Source organism: Dermacentor albipictus, chromosome 3 (assembly GCF_038994185.2).
Source record: "Dermacentor albipictus isolate Rhodes 1998 colony chromosome 3, USDA_Dalb.pri_finalv2, whole genome shotgun sequence".
Taxonomy (NCBI): Eukaryota; Metazoa; Arthropoda; class Arachnida; order Ixodida; family Ixodidae; genus Dermacentor; species Dermacentor albipictus.
Window position 1 is genome coordinate 16954045 of NC_091823.1, and position 12933 is coordinate 16966977.

The 12933-nt window shown below is 43.0% G+C and overlaps 1 protein-coding gene across 1 annotated transcript in view; it reads right to left on the minus strand.

The window, feature by feature from the left end:
- The window catches only part of hiw (MYC binding protein highwire), a 287002-nt gene that overhangs the window by 122583 nt on the left and 151486 nt on the right, over positions 1-12933 (minus strand). Inside the window, exons 42-47 of the mRNA XM_065451052.2 lie at positions 7984-8193; positions 6771-6826; positions 6524-6696; positions 5423-5567; positions 3791-3976; positions 182-353 (exon numbers count right to left, since the gene is read on the minus strand). Coding sequence (XP_065307124.2) covers positions 182-353; positions 3791-3976; positions 5423-5567; positions 6524-6696; positions 6771-6826; positions 7984-8193 — 942 coding nt within the window. The remainder of the gene's footprint in view (positions 1-181; positions 354-3790; positions 3977-5422; positions 5568-6523; positions 6697-6770; positions 6827-7983; positions 8194-12933) is intronic.

Genomic DNA, 12933 nt, shown 5'->3' on the forward strand with positions numbered 1-12933 from the left:
CAGTGGTTGCCACACGCATGTGCCCTCAATAAAAGCTTTCATCTTTGCATTTAGTAAAGCAATGAACGGGCTAGTTAGTGGACTTTCATGACTCTATTGCGCTTAGTGTTATACTGACGGAACTAATGAACAAACAATATCTTTGCAATGAACAATGTGTTAGCAAAGGGGAATTAATTACCAATTTCAAAGCCATCAATGATGGCATGCAGTAGGTACCAGCCAACAGAGCCTGGTGTCCAGTTGGCTGTGTACGTGCCATCATCGTTAGCACGTACGAGCATGTTTTCAATCAGCCGCTTCTTGGTTGGAGAAACATAGCGCAGCTCTTCGAAGGAGTAGTCCTCGTATTGCTGTAAAAGTGACCCAGTACATTATTTGTGAAGCACATATGGCACTTAATGAAACAGCATTGCTGGTTTTTGTCTTCTTTTTGGTTTAAAAGCAGGGGTGTGCGAATATCAATATTTTCGAATACGAATAGTTAACTTCCAATATTAAATTGAATATTGAATAATGATATCCACATGCATTTTATTAGCAAGTTGGGTTAATTTGTTATTTTAGAACATTGCAATTACATTGTCAATGTTAAAAAACTAGACTATAGTCTGGTACAACTTTAGAAAAAAGGAGAGGCCCCGACCAGATGAGCGAGCTGCGACAGCCGATTGCTTTCACGACTAAAATAGTCCCGCTCAAAAAACCGTGCTTCTAAAACGCGTAATTCTGGGTATAACCAAAGACTCATATTTTGATGAGTGGTTTGGTAGAGCTCTCGTGATTTCAATGCTACAGCACATCAGATTGCAAGAGAAAAATAATCCCGTGCCTACTGCAACGGTGCGCGTCGTCTGCTTTTTAGTTTCATTGCCTTCTTCGCCTTCTTGGCCTTCTCCGCCCAGTCTACCAGTTCAAGCTGTCGGTCGACGTCCCCGGAACTGAGCCAGGCTGTCCAGTCAGTTTCGCTGCTGACGAAGGGATGAGAAAACGGGAGCGAGGTTCATTCCCACATTATGTGTGTGTGTGTGTCCCTGTTTGTGGACAGAGCCTACATAGGTTGCTTTCCTTGCCCCCTGTGATTTTGTTAATGTACTTTGGGTGAGGGTATGTGTTTGTCTGGAGTCGCCTAAATGCGACCGCTTGCATTTTATCGAGTTGCTCTGGAAGCTCAGTCTCGAGGCCATCCCCGAGGTTACAAAGTACATGACGATTCCGCGAAAGGTCAGGGGGCATATTTATGCCCCACCTCTACCACGCAACATGGACCCCGAGTTCCATAAGGGCCGTCGTCAGCAGGTTGTAGTGAAACCATTTGGGGACGCTACGGCTCGCAGGATGGAGTGGTCCACACAGACGCAGCGACCTCATGACTGTGGTGGTAGCGGATAACAACGGAGGATTGATAGAACAGACAACAATCATAGCTGGCCGAGTGTGGTACAGAGGAAACTGTGATTGCCATGGCCATGCATGTGGAAGCCAATGACGGTTCATCGGTGATGGCAAGCAAGCCATCGCCAATTTCGTCCGTGGTAGAATTTCCAAACAGGCATACCATGTCCTCAAGCAGCGCCCCCTAAGCGGCTTGAAAACTTTCGTGTGGACCCCAGCTCACGCGGCTGTGCCCGGCAACACGTCGGCTCACAGTTTGGCTCGAGATCTCCATGCCTAACCTCATCTGCGAATGCGGACGGTGTGAACGAGGAGGAGAGACACAAGAAACCTTGCGAGACTTTTCACGAAATGGCACATAGGCATCGCTTGAGGTGTCGCGCGCTCTCACCACCGGCCTTGGAGGAGTAAATGCTCCTTTTTTCTAAAGTTGTCCCTGACTATAGTATTTGTTATACTAAAACATTGTGTATTGGCTCATGTTAACTTGGAAACTTTAGTAATTCCCTCTAGCTGTCCTTGCCAGCCTGTGCCTTATTATACCACACCGAATGCCCATAAAACTGGAGGCATTTGATGCTGCGCCAGTCATTACTCATCGCATTGCTGCCAAGCATTATGCTCAGAATTGGCGGTGGCACTGCAAAAATAAAAAAATAAAAAGTGCACCCTCGCTGTCTGCAAACCCGTGCCCCTTGCTACTGAGAGGCTGGCTTTTACGTAGAGTCTAGAAGTTTAGAGGCTTAGTGTGCTTCAGAGGTTAAATTTCTTTAGCAGCAGGAAATCATCACAAAATTAAGCACAAAATCGCTCCAATAGTCTTAGATTAGATAAGAACAAATGCTAAGAACCGTGTTTGCTCCCGCACGGCCAGCAATATATTCGATTCGGTTCATATATTCGCATCCAACTGAATATTTAAACATCTTCAAATATCTATTTTACAAATGGAATACGAATATGGTATTATAATATTAATATTATTATATTTGTATATATATTATACGTATTAATATAATATAATATGACAGATGTACTTGTTTATCTTCATCGGGTGACCACGTATGACTGCCTAACAAATATTATCGCACAGCGCAGGCCGCGCCTGCATGTATCGGAAGTTTCTCAAAAGTTATCTATACGTAGTTCTTCCTGCTGTCTGTTGTCTGCGAACCTTGTGTAATCTGATTTCATGTATGTGCGACGCGAATGGCGTAGAACTTTCAAGAAGACACGCGGGCACCAGCGATTACTCTGGAACCTGCGATGACTGATGTATAAAAGCCGACACACTTGACCCGCTGATCAGACTTTCCACGATCACCGACTGTGTTCGCCGCTATCGTTGTTCTTTGAATGTAACTTGCTTTTGAGGGCACAGGTTCACCCAATGAAGCGCTAGTTTTGTCATCACAGTTTTGCTGCCTTCTTCACCGTCACTACCACTTAACAATATTCGTATAGTATACAATATTCATATTCATATATATTATTATTATATATTATTATTATATATTATTATTATATATTATTATTATATATTATTATTACATATAATAATAATATTGGAACTTTTTGAATATTCGCACACCCCTATTTAAAAGTATCAAGCACTTAAAAGGTGCAGTTCTCTCAATTACAGCGAAATTTATTCGAGCAGTTGCTTTCGGACGTGTATCTATACTAAGATGTTGACAAAAACCAACCTAAACAGAGCGCAGTTTTGCAAACACTTTGTAATGCACATTATGTGAAATTTCACAGGTGGGCCCACATACACTGAAGGAGGCAATCGATATGATGAATGCCACACTTCAAATACAAGCAAAGGCACAAGCACTACTAATGCAAGTCTGGTACTAGTGTCCCTTCCTCGCCAGTGGTGTAAGAATGCCAGATTCAATAGCTCATCTAGTACAAGCTAAGCTATTCATACTGGACTAGATGTGCAGTGAAATCTGCTCCAAAAATAATGAAGAAGGTCTATGGAAGAATTTGGAAGCAAGAAACACCTGCTGCTGCATAAAGGATCTCTGCGAAAATCCTCTGTTCACATACACAATGTTGATCAGTGTTTGCCACAATACTTTTTAAGCCTTTTTCTATCTCACTAGGATACTGTGTACAATGCAGTTGTGTCATGTTTCCTATGACTTTATTAAAACCAATGCTAACTGTGGTTTCACTGCCCAGACTAACTACAAGTTCTGTTCCAAGGCTTGTACTTAAGGTTTTTGCTAACTACAGCCACATTATTTCCATTACAGACCTCTGCAGTGAAAAGAAGAGAACCCTTGATAATAGGAACCTACCTGTGTACAACACATGCCTTTGTTTCAACCTCTAAAGACATCTATACCTCCTACCGTGCTTGTAGCAGTTCCTTGTGACTCACCCTCATTGTGGTAATGGCATAGTAGAGCATCTTGTCTCTCACAGTGACTTCGTATGGGACATCCAGTGATGGGGGTGGGTGGCCACCAAAGGTCAGGAGGCCACTCTGGTCATTGGAGCCAGCTCCTGCCGAGCCTGGAGCATGTTCCTGGTTGTAGGCATTCATAGGCACTGCCCTCACTTCCACCTGAATAAGTAAAACATTCCAATAAGCATGAGAACATTGAGAAAGGAAGGGACTTAGACCACAACACTTGTGCATGCGCCAAGGTGTAGTCAATGAATGAACACAATGACGTGATTTTAAAATAGCAAGTAAGTAAGCAGTCTGTTAGCGAATTCCAACGGCAGATTCAGAGAGGCCGATGAACTCTGCAGTGAAGCACTCCGCTACGGCGGAGGGCTACAGAATGAAATCTGCAATTGAACCACAGGCACTCCCGCCAGAGCAATTGGCAGGGCGCTAGCGCACATCTGCATCCGAAAGCACCAAGTGTTCTTGGCATTTTTCGCCATTTTCGGCTTGAACTTGCACACGCCTTGTGTTTAGAAGTTTCGTATTTCTTTTTAGCCTCCTGTATTCTAATAGAAGTCACACCGCATTTAAGCCTATTTCTCTCGTCACCGTGATTGTGTGTCGGGCACATCGAAGACGCAGCAAAGCCCGTGATCAGTTCGGTGGCAACACACTGAGAGATCCTGAAGTGCCTTCGGATCCGCATTTGATCAACCAAGGTAAAGGCAGTTAAAATCCAAACATTCAAAAAGGAGCCGTTGTTACTGCTTCATCTGAATACTGGCAAAAGATGTCGTCGACGAAACACGCAACTTTCGGTCTCTTGGCTGGTGGCAGAAACATGATGTCAAAAGCTTGCTTGAATACACTAACTTCCAAAGCTTCTTCGTCGTTTGAGTGCCCGCTGGTTGATTTAAAGGTTGAGCTAGATGAATCATTCCTCTCCACAAGCAGTAAAAAGTGAAAGTTGATGATGCAAAGAAGCATTCATTGCTTCCAAGAGACTGTGATTCGCATTCATGGGCACGCGCACCATAGCAGTATGTTGGCTGTGGGTGGCCTGCGCCTGACATCAAGCGGCTTCCAGTTGACTAAGATCAATTTTTGCGGAGTAGAGAGCACTGCTCCGTGATGTGGATGTAGTGGCGGAGCTGCTCCCAATCTGCCAATGAAAGATATGGGAGGCATTCTCAATCTTCCAATGGGATAGACTTGCTCTGTAAGGAGCAGAAAAACTACTACCAGAAGTACTCCGAATCTGTCATTGGAATTCACCACGTGATTTAACCACTCTGAATAATATGGAACTTCAAGAAAGAGGTGTATGTGTGGGTTCTTTACGTTTTTGACGCAGCTACAAAGCAAACTTAGTTCTGCATTATAGCTAATCACTCACAGAAATCACAAATAATTTGCCATAATTTGGAACTATGTATATGCCTTCTGATGCATAGCATGTGGTTAAAGTGCTTTTTGGCTACACTCTGAAAAACAAAAATCTAAGAAATAAAAATAATAAAAGCAAGGCAGTTGAGTCACAGTGGTAGTATGATGTGAAAAATGACCCAGTCCCTGTAACATCTTGCCAGCTGAAAGAATACATGCAGCAAGAAGTACCTTCATGTTGGGCACATGCACCAGGTATGCATACTGGTCTCTGGTAAAGACTGTGATGACAGATGGCCACCCGCATTTGAGCTCCTCCTGACTGCAGATCAATTCACACTGCTTTGGGTCCACACAGCACTCAGGCTGCAGCCACCTGGTAACAATGAAAAGCACACACATGCATAAAAAAAAAGGTGTGAACACAAAATCAAAATTTGTATAAAGAAAAAGCACCCAAGCCGCCTTACAGTTTTACTGAATGGTAAGGAGGGCAAATTGCATTCTGCAGAAGCTCAATTCCCATTCCTACTAAAAAAAAACTATATTTTTTTCTCTACATTGTATTAACAAGTACACCATACCCATAACTCAGGCAGATTTCGTCAAAAACAGGAACGCTAAGTTAAAAATTTCTGTTTCTTTCCTCAAAATGCAAGCCTGACAGTAATCGAAGAGAGAGATCAGCTTGTAAACCTTAACTGTGTGGATCCAAAGCGTTGTATGATGTGTAACAACGCAATTTTGAGTGCAAGTTGTAGAATTTGAGGCACAGTGGGCCATGCATAGAGGGAAAAAGACTAGGAGGGAGTGCAGTGCCACAATCTTGAAGCCTAGTCATAAAGAAATATAAAGGAAAGGCTTATGGGAAATATTCCGTCACCACATGATACATAAGCGGTACTAATTTTTAGCCACCAACTGCACGAAGAGTACAGCGGAGAGCACGTAACGAGGGTTGAATGTGACAAGAGCGTTTCTAAGTGCTACCATGAACCAAACAATGCCCTGAAAGTTCCGGCAACATTGGGGGGCCTATTTCCCAAGAGCCAACATGAAGATGGGCCCTCAAGGAAGGAAGGGAGGGGTGGTGTCAGAGGAGGTTGGCTTGCCAGGACTAGCTGCCTGATGCCACGCTCTCTCCTAGTCATTTTTTTTTTCCTCCATGGGGCCATGCAAGCGCCTATGGTTTATACAGTCGGCAAAAGATAGAAATGTATTTAATGAACTCAATGTGTCCAGCAGGAAACAAAATAATTAAGATGCAAGATAATCACAAGTGACTAAACTGCAGTTATTACACCATCAGAAAAGCTGTTAACAATTCATTACCTTGCAAGCCGGCCACCACTTGTTCCAGGTGTGCATGACACAAAGTCATGAAGGAAAGGTCGTTCATTGGAGTGGTCGCTGAATGACAACGAACCTTCTAATGCTTGCTGTATTGTGGGCAGATGTGCAAGCGCAAAGCCCCGTGAGAGCAATGCTGAATGGCTGCTAAACACCTGGAAGGGTTGAAAATGCAATAAAATTAATGAATCATAAGATACAGTTCCACATAAATTATTGTGTTCCTCACCTGACGTGCAAGAGGCTCTGCTACCTCCATGTCCTCTTCCATGTCACTTGGCAACACTATTGCAAGAAAGGAGAATACCACAATTAGCATGGGTTCCGTAATAAAATGTGATAAATGGTACCAAACTTTAATCACACAAATGAAGTGATGTTTGAATGAGGCTCCATGACATTCCTGGTAAGCTGAGCACGCAAGGAATGAAGTTATCAGCCACGTCAAAAGCATAAACCAAAAGAAATTATTTATTTATTATTATTTGATAAATACTGCCAGCCTTCAGAGAAGGCCGTGGGCAGGAGTGGACAGTACATATGAAGAAATTATGAAAAATGAGAAGACAAGAACACATTACACAAGGCTCGCACCACGCACAGAAAAGCAGCGAAAGACCGATAGTTTGCACGTCGCTTGCATACAAACCCGTGCTACAGATATGTGAACAAGAGACCCATCGGAATTTATTTATTTATTTATTTATTTATTTATTTATTACATACTGCCAACTGCCTCTTGGCAGTCCAGGCAGGAGTGAGTGTATACAAAGTAGGCACTGCAAGTCAAAATAACAAAAACTTGGGTTACGAGGAACCATAAAGAAAGAATGCTTAATGACACAGACTATTGCGTCGGGAAAGGCAGCATGTACAAAATTACAAAAATAGGAAAATGGTGATTCTAAAACGAACACGCTTCATTGCAAAGATTGTGAGGCAGCCACAAATGAATCAACCGAGGACGAGGACATACAAGCGACTTCTTGCGGTAGAGCATTCCACTCTGCTATAGTTCGAGGGAAAAACGAGAAGCGATAAGCAGTAGTTTTAGTCGGTGGCATCACAATCGTTTTGCTGTGCTTGCGTCTGGTTTCTCTTGTTTTATTGAAATTGATGTATATGTCGGGATTCCAAAGCATAATTCCTATTTCTTTCTTCACGTGTTGAGCAACCCCAAGCAACACATCACAGTTGGTTGTACATGTTTTTGTCCTTTGTTTTCTTTTTTTTTTTGCTAGGCTGCACAATAATCATGCGCTCCGTTGTATACATTTGATCGATTGCTGATAGTACATGAAAAGCAAAAGCAAGTCTCAAGCCTTCAACAGAAAAAGTTTGATTGCCCCTTCAACTAAAAACAAAACCTGGGGAAAAAAGAAACAATGCCTGCATGTTCTGTGCATGCACCGACTGCATGCTCGACACCAACAGAACTGTACCTGTCGGGAGGATGAGGTCACGACGGAGCAGGGAAGCGGCACACATGCCACCAAGGTACGACAGTTCCTTCTCGAGATGAAGCAAGCCCCCTGCTGAACCGGGGGAGACACCCTCGTACCCAGCTACCTGGCAACGAAACCCATACGAGCTGGTTTTGTTGTCCTTAGCACAGTCCGAAGCAGTCTCCAGTGAGAACACCAGCTGGTTCCCTGGGGAAAGAGTATGCAGGATTGACATTCAGTCTAGTTGGTGACAATTTAACAGTGATTTGAGCAACACACAGAAGTGTCAGAAAGAGAGAAGAAAGCAGTAGAAAGGGCAGACATGAAGAAGGCTTTCATATCTTTCTGTCCCACATCTTATGCATATGCAGTGACAGAAGCCCTTTGAAAGCAAATCCCTTTCAGGCACTGTGTGTTTGCAAATCCTAAGAAATCACCTCAAAACAAGAAACACTAATGAAAACACTAAAAATGTCTTATATGCATCAGAAACACCTTAAAGTGCTTGTGATTAGACTGCGTTCAAAAATTGATCAGTACACATCAAGTGTGTTTGTCAAAAGAGTTACGAGATAGATGTCAACTTATCTGCTGTGACACTAGTATGCTGTCAGGCAGTTGGTTCTCCTCTAGTCTATGATAGTAATTATTTGCACTAGGCAGCCTTCTGAAGCACCTTGCTGCTGTCTAAGCAGAATTAATGTGAAATATCTTACACTGTATTGCTTCCACGCTTTAGGCATCTTTGAGAGTTCAGGCGTGGAGTGTGTGTTTCAAGACCCAGTAAAACTGGCTGGAAAATTCAGGATTACAAATATGTTCTGCTACTACATGTCTTTAATGATGCTGCAGATGTAATGAATGCATCAACTGTATTTTGAACAGACAGGATTAGTTGGTGCCAGAAAGTGTTACTGTATTTACCAGATTCTACCACGCCACCGATTGTAACGCACAGTTATATTACTGTCCAAATATATAAAAAAATAACTTGGTGCTAGTTCTACTGCACACATCAAGTAACAAAACCTGAGTCAATGTGTACCCTGTTGAAATGATGTTATGGAACATACAATGGCACACAAACACGCATACATCTGAATCTTAGCGGCTAGTGGCTATCAGAGTCCGACGACACCTTATTTTTGCTGTCCGCCGACCAAAGAAAGTCATATCCAATTCCATTTTTTGCACTAGAAATGCCACACTTCTGGAGGCTAGCGCAACCATTGTCTACAGGAGGGCATTCCATGCACCATGGAGCCACCTTGCGATGTTTCCGAGCGTCGCTTTCTTCAGACAACTCGTTCTATGGCAGTGTGGCTAGCTACTTTTCACTGAGCTTTTTATTTTTATCAAGAATTGGTTTCATTTTTCATTTTGAGTAGAATTAGTTATGAATGTAATGCACATGGAAACTTGAACACATTTTTTATAATAGATTTCAAATCAACAAAAGAAAGCCATACATTAAATCGAACATCAAGAAATGTATCACAAGTGTTAATGCCTACAAATTTAGCGTAAGAAATCATGATGCTGATCACTTCTATCAATACCTTTGATAAATAGAAATCAAGATATAATTACAGTATACTTTTATTGAAGGAAAATTCAAGTTAGTATGCCAACACTGATTACAGCTGTTATAGCATATGATGGTCTGGAAAATAATTTATTTAATAATAGGATGCCTATTGAATAGAATTAAACTCACTCTAGTGGTGTAGGGGCTATGGTGTTACACTACTAAGCCGGAGGGCATGGGATCGAATCCTGGCTGCTGCAGCTGCATTTTGAGGGGGGTGAAATACAAGTACACCCGTTTACTGTGCATTAGGTGCACCTGAAAGAACCCCAGGTGGTCAAAATTAATCCGGAGTCCCTCATTACGGCATGTCGCCTAATTAAATCGTGGTTTTGGCACATAAAAGCCAAGAATTGAATATTATTTAATAGAATTATGTGCTTTTATTGCTTGAAGCTGAATAATTAGTGACGTAACGCTTGACTGAATATTAGTGAGGTTCTTAGTTGTCTTCCTCCAAAATACAGAAGGGCTTTCCCACCTTTACAGCAAGTGGGTCATCGTAAGGCCAATCTGCGCGGCAGACGAGAGCTTGAACTGGGCATCACATGATTCGATCAGCCCTCTGCACTGTACATAGCCATCGTTGCATGCTGCTGTGCAAATCGACTGTGGTCGGCATTAATGGTAAAGGGCAGGGGCCTTTTCATTGTCAAGTTTGGCTGATTTGCCACATGTCAAAGATTCTTGAATCTGAAGGGTCTTGGCAAGTTTGAGCGATGCTGCCCCCCCCCCACCTCCCTCCTCCTTGTCTATTCAATGTCCACCCAAATGTATGCAGCCAGGCAAGGGTGGCTAGCTGGGCAGTCAGCGCACTAGTCACATGACCCTTTCACGCCATCGATGTAATCCAAAGCTAGTCTTGTGACAGGTTGCTGAAACCTACAAAGAGACTAATGTGCATCTACGAACAGCATTGAGAATGAAAGGCCACCATACGGTTTGTTGCAAAGATGGCTGCTGTCCTTGAACATTTTTCTTGCCATTCCCTACACTCGCTTTAGTTTTTGAGGCGCCTTGTCTGAATCCCAAGTGTCGCGCAACTGCTGCAAATAAATCTGCGTATATATGGCAACAAACCGTGACTTTAGTCGCTGATGTTCGACGAAGCAGCACCAATTAGGCCAAATGCCTAATGTGGTAACAGAGTGGAAACCATTGGACGCTTGCTGCTATATTCGTACAGGTGCCTCATAAGTGATTGGTCCAGAGATCACACGTACAGGTTAGATTGACAGCTGATGAAGTGGCGGTAACTTTGTTGCCGTGTGTCCAAGATTATCTGCATACCTGTGTACTTTCCAGCAGCTAACTGGCATGATCTCCACACATGCTTTGGCACTTTACAAAATATGCACTGTTCTTGTTGCCATTCTCTCTGTCTCCGTTGTGTTATTGTTTCAATCGGTTTTGTCGACCTGGATAAACCTTGTACCGATAGAGGCGGCCCCAGGCGATGCGACTCTATTAGCCCCGAGAACGACCTAGAGGGGCGCTGCGAGCGCCGCTCGCATGACGTCAGGGCACGGTCTCGCGCCTGTCGTCTGCTGCAGTTCGGGCAGTGTCTGCACGCCTTCTGCAGTGTTTCCGTTTGTTCGCCCTCGTTCTCAATGCTTGTATACTTATGACAGGCCTCTCAAATATATATTTTACGATGTCTTAGTTCGCGAAAAGGTAATCAAGGAGCTTATTTCCTAGACGACAATATATTTCTCGAGGGCAATGCTATAGTGCCACCCAAGGGAGCTCAGACCAGCCCATTACGTGTTTTTCATGCGCGGATCTACACTTTCCAGTGGTAGCTCACGTGAATAATAAAAGCATAGACGCAAAAGCAGAGCACATAAGAATCTAGCTAAGATTCCATAGACACCATGGTGCAATATGCGTGTCACAAATAAACGCTGACTATATATGACTTCTACAACATTTATCGTGATTTTAACCCGCTAAAACATGTTTGCTCACGACGAATAGTTCACGGTATAATATCGAATTTTTCTATTTCTTCACAGAAACCCTCGGCAGTAACACGAGGACTTAACTATACTGCAGTTTTGATTCGGCCAGCGCCACTTCTGTTTTTAACTGGTTCCCAAAATTAGGCCATTCTTCACCGGTTAAATTTAAGTGGCGGTAACTTGAAGAAAAGCTGATTGAGGTTTACAGCTGTTTGCAGCACACAAAAAGGAATCTACTAATATTTATTCCTTTTCCGTACTACACGTTCAACTCACTTGAGCAATTTACTGGTGCTTCTTGCTTGAGAAACAGACATGATGAATCTGTTGGGAGAACTGACACAGGCTGCTGCAGTCAAATATTTGAGTGAAATATGCCTCTTGGACCGGTTCGCTGCAGCCAGCAAGAAGCCTAAGGCCCATTCGTCAGTAGTGTTGCACATATTGAAGATATCACTGTTCCCCAGTGGAGGTCAAGTGTTCATGTGATACTTGTGGTGTCTTCTTTAAGAGGCGGGTACGCGAGGTTTTCTTTTATGCACTGACGAAGAAAATAGTTTTCAGTCTGTGTAATTAAACAACGCAAGGTCGAGACAGGTTGAGGCAGGATGTGTTTGCATTTTCCATTTCAACGCTGCCTAAGCTGCGCTGTAGCGCCTCGAGTATGCTATAGGCATTGTTATTGGAGCTGTAAAGAGCTACTTCATGGTTTCAATTCGAAGATGTAGTGAAATGCTGGGTTTTGCGAACAAAGCGCGCCTCGTCATAACGACAGTCAGTTGCTTCCGTTGCGGCAGGGGTGTGCCATATCGTCGATAAAAGCTAGTGAGGGCCACTATGACACATTCCATCGCTTGCAGGTGATTGCATGGTTCTCGATCTTAACCACGAAATTTTCTTTCGTGTGGTTGCTGTTATGGTGTTCGTGAAGTATATATATACTATACACAATGCACCGTCGTCTTAATAACCAATGTGTTTCTGGGTGCCTATTTCACAGAACGGTGAAGTAGTACCAAACTTTTTCACGCAAAATGCGCGCCTATGTCTTCCATTTAGGCATTGATACAGTTGCCACATTTGACTAAAACAACTCACCGCAGTGATAAGAATTATGATGACAGCGTCGCTGGGCAGTGTCCTTCTAACACGGACTTATAATGTTGACACCAAATGTAAAGGTATTTCTTCATTGTAAAATGCTATGTCTCTGATACTTAAGTAATAAGAGAATGTTAAGTGTTTAGAGGAGCATCATAAATAACTTCACGTGTTGAACTTACAGACCTTCTTTTTAAGCAAATTTTATTAACAGACAGGGTGCATATATGCATTGCCAGCCCAGTAGACCCCTTCAGCGCCACATAGCTTGCGATATCCAAATCGCAAATTTTCATG